The following is a 6,556-nucleotide window of genomic DNA, read 5'->3' as shown; positions in this document are numbered from 1 at the left end:
AATTTTATTCATTTAATATCTAAAAAAATATTATTTATTATAATACAATATTTTATTTTAAAAATAGTTGTAAAATGATTATTTTTTATGTGTCAAATAAATTTTAATATAATATATTTTGCTAACATAAACTCTATCAAAATCATCTCTACATAAATTTCAAACTATGAAAAGTACATATCAATCCAAAACATATATATTATGGAATCCCACCGATTACACCACAAAAAGTTAATAAAATTTAATTCAAGCAGGAACTAAAGATTGAGTGATGAGTGTGTGCTCTTAATTAAAAGTGTATATTAAAGTGAAATTATTTGAGATGAAAATACGTAACTTAATTATTCTGACGTTGAGGTTAGTAGAAATGGCGAAAAATGAGAATAAAACCATGTTGGGGGTTATAATAGTAATTTTAGAAATAGGGGAAACAGAATCGGTGTTAGATATAAGTTGGCACTTGAGAACTTCTTTATCATCCAACACACAACATAAGACCTCAAAACTCTCTTTTGTTGTTCATCTTGGCGACGTAAGTGATGGGGTTAAGAGGGAAGGAAACGCCGTCGTTTTTTAGGGATTTTCTCGACAAGTGTGGTGGCTCCGCCGTCATTGACGGTGGCTTTGCAACTGAACTAGAACGTCTCGGTGCAGACCTGAATGACGAACTTTGGAGTGCCAAATGCCTTATCAGCTCTTCATCACATCTTGTCCGAAGGGTATTTCTTCCTTCCTTCTCTTCTTTTTCATCTTTAATTACTCATTTAATTTTCATAGTTATGCTCTCATCTCAACAACCTTTTTCTCTCAATGCATGCTTGCTAATAGGTTGCCACACACACTATGGAACTAGATTTTTTTTTTAATCTTCAATCTTAATTCTAAGAATTTTATGTCTGCATCAAGATTATCATTTGGTTCTATGCTAAGAAAATCATTCTCATTATAATTAGGTACTTTATATTAAAAATACAAGCTAAGATAATTATATATATATATTAGTTTATATATTAAAATATAATTTTTTTAATGAAAGAGCAAAGAAAATTACGTAGAACGAGTATATACGCACACATGGCAAACTATAAACGTGTTCTTGTCTGGGCTCTGGCCTTACGTGTTATTGTTTAATGGGCTCTGGCCTTACGTGTAAGGCATTTCAAGAAATAATAATTCTATCCTCTTTTTTTATATATATTTTTAAAAATTTAAACAAACTGACTTTATATAAAAATATTAGTAATTATTTTTATGAAACATTTATTTTATTTTATTTATTTATTAAAGGTTTTAAATATATGTGCTTCGAAATCCTTCTTTTAAGGAGAATTAAGAAGTCATTTTTTTCTCTCTCTAAAGTATGATCTCTATTGATATTAACAACAATATTGGGTTCACATCGTTAATGAAAGTAAAATTAATACAGCAGTAATATTATTTTAAAAGCAAATGCCAACTAATAGCTAACGGAACTGGCTAAGATATTTTTAAAAAAGAGATACTGTTTAAGGAGTTAGAAGAGGAAAACTTTTGATTATCTTTTTAAGAGACTTAAAGGTTAATTATACTAAAAATTAATAAATTTTAATTATCTACAAGGTTAGTTGTATCCAACCAGAAAAGTGTTGGATGATGATGCAGTAAATTAATAATAAAAAAATGTAAACAGAAATTACTCTGTGAAAGGAAAAGGAAATTATGAAAGCAAAATAAACTTGTCTATCCTATAATATTGACAATTTTATTGCTTTGTTCTAGATAAGATACACCAAACTTTCTTACAAGATAATCATTACTTTAATAAGAAGGACATTATCTCATAGATGAGGTTGACATATTTGCATATATGCGATTTCATTACAAAACATCACACGCAACGAACAGTGTTTTTAACCATTTAACCAAACAGTTTTTTCAATCAAAATCAAGACTAAAAAACAAAATACCAAAGTTACTAATTCCACTCTGTGTGTGTATATATATATATATATATATATATATATATATATATATATATATGATAGTTGAATATTTAGAAATAAAATTCATTGATATAATATAAAATATATAATTTTGTTTATAATATATATTCACTATTTATTTTTTTATTAATGGATTAATAAGTAATGTTCTATTGATCTTTATTAGTATATTTTTATTTAATAATAATTAAATTATTGCGATATTATATTGTGCAGAAATAATATGATATATTAATAAATCAAGAATTTAAAAAAAAAAAATTAGTTTTATCTTTTCTCGTACTTTAGAAAGCCTTCAGAAAAGTGAATAAAGTATTACCTTAACACCTTCATTATAAGTCTATGATTTTGAAAGATAACTATCTCTGATTTTATATAGAATACATGATACATTCATTTTCATATAATTTTGGTAAAAAAAATTATTTCTCAGCTTAGAAACTGTGATCATAAAAAAATAATATATAAATTCACAATAATTTTACTATTTATATGGAATAAAAAAACATATTAACAAAATTTGTTTCTTCCCTTTTGAAAATAATTATATTTAAAACCATTTAAATCCTTTAATAATCAATTTCATTACTTTTAAATACATTAAAAAGATATTTTTATCATAAGTTATATAATTAAAATTTATATATTGAATTTCCAACTAAAAATAGCACACTCGTCAAAGTGTGGGAAGTAAACAAAGAAGAAAGAAATTTCCATGAATTCTTCCTAGGTAGTTCCGGTGCACTGTTCTATACTTGTTTTTCTTCTGTGTTTACCTTTCCTTTCAAGAAGATTTGCAGCTCCACAGGAGTGAAAGGAATGTGGGGAAAGAATAATAGAAGTTAGAACCGTTACTTTAGTTTGTATATTAAGAAATGCTCTTCAATTCAATAAATTCAATTTGCCTAACGTGTGACAGGTCCACCTAGATTACCTTGATGCAGGAGCAAACATAATATTAACAGCATCTTATCAGGTAATTATCATCTCAACCTTTTTTCATTCCTACAATTCTGCATAACTTTAATTTTGGCCTATTTCCTGGTTCGGGTGCAGGCCACTGTTCAAGGTTTTGAGGCCAAAGGGTTCTCTAGAGAAGAAGGTGTAACTATGCTTAAAAGAAGTGTTGAGATTGCACGTGAGGCTCGAGAGATTTATCATGATAGGTGTACCAAAGATTCTTCTGACTTTGTGAGAAATGAAAGATTTAGGAAACGTCCCATTTTAATTGCTGCTTCTGTGGGAAGCTATGGAGCGTATTTGGCTGATGGCTCTGAATATGTGTGAGTGATATTCTGTGTTTTGTTATAGCAAAAATGCATTACCATAAAGTTTTAACAACTACTGAATAGGTGCTTACTGATTATATATGAATTAAGATGAGAATTTTCATGATTGAAGTCAAAACTGCCCTTCCAAATCAAAGCCATATATATGACCACAATCTAAGCTCATTTTCTTTCTCTCTTCACAGTGGGGACTATGGTGATGCTGTTACTGTCCAGACACTCAAAGATTTTCACAGGGAAAGAGTAAAGATTCTGGTTGATGCTGGAGCTGACTTAATAGCCTTTGAAACAATTCCAAATAAGCTGGAGGCACAGGTATTTTATTAAATCCCTGGTGGTGAAGTAACTATTAAACAGATTCACATGTTCGTTACTTTATTTTTATACCCTGCAAGATTGCAACTGTAGGAATCTGTGATGGAGTGTGCAAAATGCTGTGTCAATTATCATTTACTAATACCATAGAAAGTTGTAAACTACCGTTGCAATTTTGACTTAGTTTCACCTTGATTTTGAGCAACGTTATTGATTTTGTTTACAATTTGATATATAGGCCTATGCTGAACTTCTGGACGAAGAAGGCATAGAAACTCCTGCGTGGTTTTCTTTTAGTTGCAAGGATGAATGCAATGTGGTTAGTGGTGATTCTATCTTTGAATGTGCTTCAATAGCTGATTCATGCAGACAAGTTGCTGCAGTTGGAGTTAACTGTACTGCTCCTCGATTTATTCATGGATTGATTTCATCTATTAAGAAGGTGCGACTTTTGTTTAACACTCTGCACTAGCTGTCAAAACGTGCCAATTTGCTATATTATCTTGAATAACTTGTGAGAGACAACTACTAGTTGGCCTTCTAATCCGTTGTAATACTTTTTAGTTCCTCAAATTATATAGTTTTAGTGATATGCTTCCTGGTTTCCAAGGTTCATATGTCTCCCATTTACCATCAGTTCTCTAAAAACAGGAATCTTTGAGTGTCCTTAGGGCATTGGTAGAAGAAATACAATAGAAAGTAGTTAATTGAAAGAAAGACAATTGTCTTTTAAGTCATTAGACCTATACTATATTGGGTGTAGGAAATGTTTTTTTAACTAGTGTCCTTACTTAAGATACTCATTACTTGTATATCCTACAATCGACTGGAGACCTTTCAATAATATATAAGTGGATGTAAATCCTACCTTATAAATCGGTTTTATAGAACTGAATTAGATTTGAAGTTCATAGCACTTTCCTATTTTTTCCAACAACAGCTGACTAATAATTTTTTTAACACTCCATTTTAAAGGCAACAAGTAAACCAGTACTTGTATATCCCAACAGCGGAGAGACTTACATTGCTGAGAGCAACCAATGGGTGGTGAGTTGCTGCTTCTCTCTCTTTGCATGTCCCTACTTTATTCATGGTCAAGTTCAACCGAATTCTATCTAATTCCAGTTATAAATAAATGATACTTCCTCGTCAATTAAAATTTATCTGGAAATCCTCTTTTGTTATGTTTCTATTGTTATGAATCTTATAACTGGCAGTTAAAATTCACAAAGCAGATAATCAAAAAATAATTTGAATGCTGTTACTGAAAGAAAATTAACAAACACTCTGCAAACATTGAACACTATAGTGATTTAGACAGAGCTCATTTTGTCAAACACCAGAATGTGCTATGTAGTAGGATAAGTAAGAGCGGTAAGAATTGGTAGATGTAATTGTATTTTAGTATCATCAAATTGATAACCTGAAATTTATCTTGTAGAAATCAAGTGGGTTAGCAGAAGATGATTTTGTACCCTACATTGGCAAGTGGCGTGATGCTGGGGCTTCTCTTTTTGGTGGCTGCTGCAGGACTACTCCCAATACTATCAGAGGCATAGCGGAGGCAATATATGGGAAAGTTCAAGACAAATGTATATAACTGTTGAAGTATCTTTTTATCTGTAATGAAAATAACTAAAATAATCCCAACGAAATCTCTAACTTTCTGCCTTAAGCCTTTTGAAATTCCCATTGTCAATAACAAAACCTTCTAAGGATGTGATACAGAAGCAGAGAAGCCAGCAGGGAAATTATCAGTTATGAGTTATGAGTTATGAGGAAACCTTTCATATTTAAGATGGTAAAAGATCTCATGCAGGCCTTTAAAATGCGATATTAAAGAGTCTAGAAAAATGCCTCAAAATTCTTGCACAAAGAAATAAACAAACTAAAAGTTGTCAAACTTTGAAGGCGTAATGTTATAATTTTACACTATGTGTGTGAAATCGCAAAATACAAGGAAAGGGTGTTTGTGTGCTTTGGCTTAAAATAAACATGTAATGTACAAACACAACAACACCTTTCACTTCTTTTGTTTTTTCTTGCTAAGTAATGTATGTAGTGTGTGTAGCTAGGCCAAACTGAAAACACAGCTGATAGCACATCACTGCCTGTTTTTAGTTTTGCAGTAAGAAGGTGGAATATTACATAGGGGTATTTTTGGAAATACGAAAATGTATGGAGGTGGGAGAAGAATATATGGAGGTGCAAGAAGAAACAACCTAGACCCAAATACAAAAAACTATTGAATTCACCCTGTTCAAAAAAGGTATAGTTAATGATGGCCCAAGATTACCTTTTTTCCTTCCTAAGCTGTTCATCCTGGATCAAGGTTTTTTTTTTCTAATTAAAAATATTATATTTTTATCTGATTTTCGAAAATAATTACAAAATCCTTACATAATTTTTTATTTTATTTAAAAATCTTATCTTTACTACTTTCTTGTATTAATATTTTAAAATAATAAAATAAAACAAAATACCTGTTCTATAACTATTTTTGAAAAAAAAATATATCTTTTTAATTTATGTACTTTTCCTTAAACTCAGTTCTAGTCCCTACACTTTTAATGAATTAATCTTTCAACTTCTAAAAATATGAAAAATTTGTTTGTCCTTACATTTAAATGTAATATTTAATTATTTTAAAAATTTAATTACTAATTCATCTAAAAGTGTAGAAACTAAATACACAATTTTTACTTTATAAAGAAAACAAAATGCTTTAAACTAAAGAGGTCGTAATAACCAGAATCGTGTGACTGAAGGCTAACATTCTTTCCACATATATCTGTTACATAAATACCTCTTCAAAAATATTTAAAAATTTAAAATAAAATTGTCTATTAAAATAAAAACTAATTAGACATAGGAAAGGTGTTAATGACATCTGTTACGAAGCAATTATCTTTAACAAATTGAATAAATTATTTATAAATTTTGAAATAGTTATCTTACTTTAAAATAATT

General features: G+C 29.5%; 1 protein-coding gene across 1 annotated transcript; it reads left to right on the top strand.

Annotated features, from left to right (window-relative positions):
• Window positions 1-437: 437 nt before the first annotated feature.
• On the top strand, window positions 438-5,347 carry LOC137828363 (homocysteine S-methyltransferase 3). Its single transcript, XM_068634894.1, has 7 exons — window positions 438-719; window positions 2,902-2,958; window positions 3,039-3,265; window positions 3,457-3,586; window positions 3,825-4,028; window positions 4,562-4,633; window positions 5,028-5,347. The coding sequence occupies exons 1-7, from the start codon at window positions 540-542 to the stop codon at window positions 5,184-5,186; spliced, it is 1,029 nt and encodes a 342-aa protein (XP_068490995.1). The 5' UTR covers window positions 438-539; the 3' UTR covers window positions 5,187-5,347.
• Window positions 5,348-6,556: the final 1,209 nt, after the last annotated feature.

The sequence above is a fragment of the Phaseolus vulgaris genome, chromosome 7, assembly GCF_051622355.1.
Source record: "Phaseolus vulgaris cultivar YP4 chromosome 7, ASM5162235v1, whole genome shotgun sequence".
Classification (NCBI taxonomy): Eukaryota; Viridiplantae; Streptophyta; class Magnoliopsida; order Fabales; family Fabaceae; genus Phaseolus; species Phaseolus vulgaris.
Note: the sequence above shows the minus strand (reverse complement) of the source record. Positions and strands in the feature narration are given on the sequence as shown.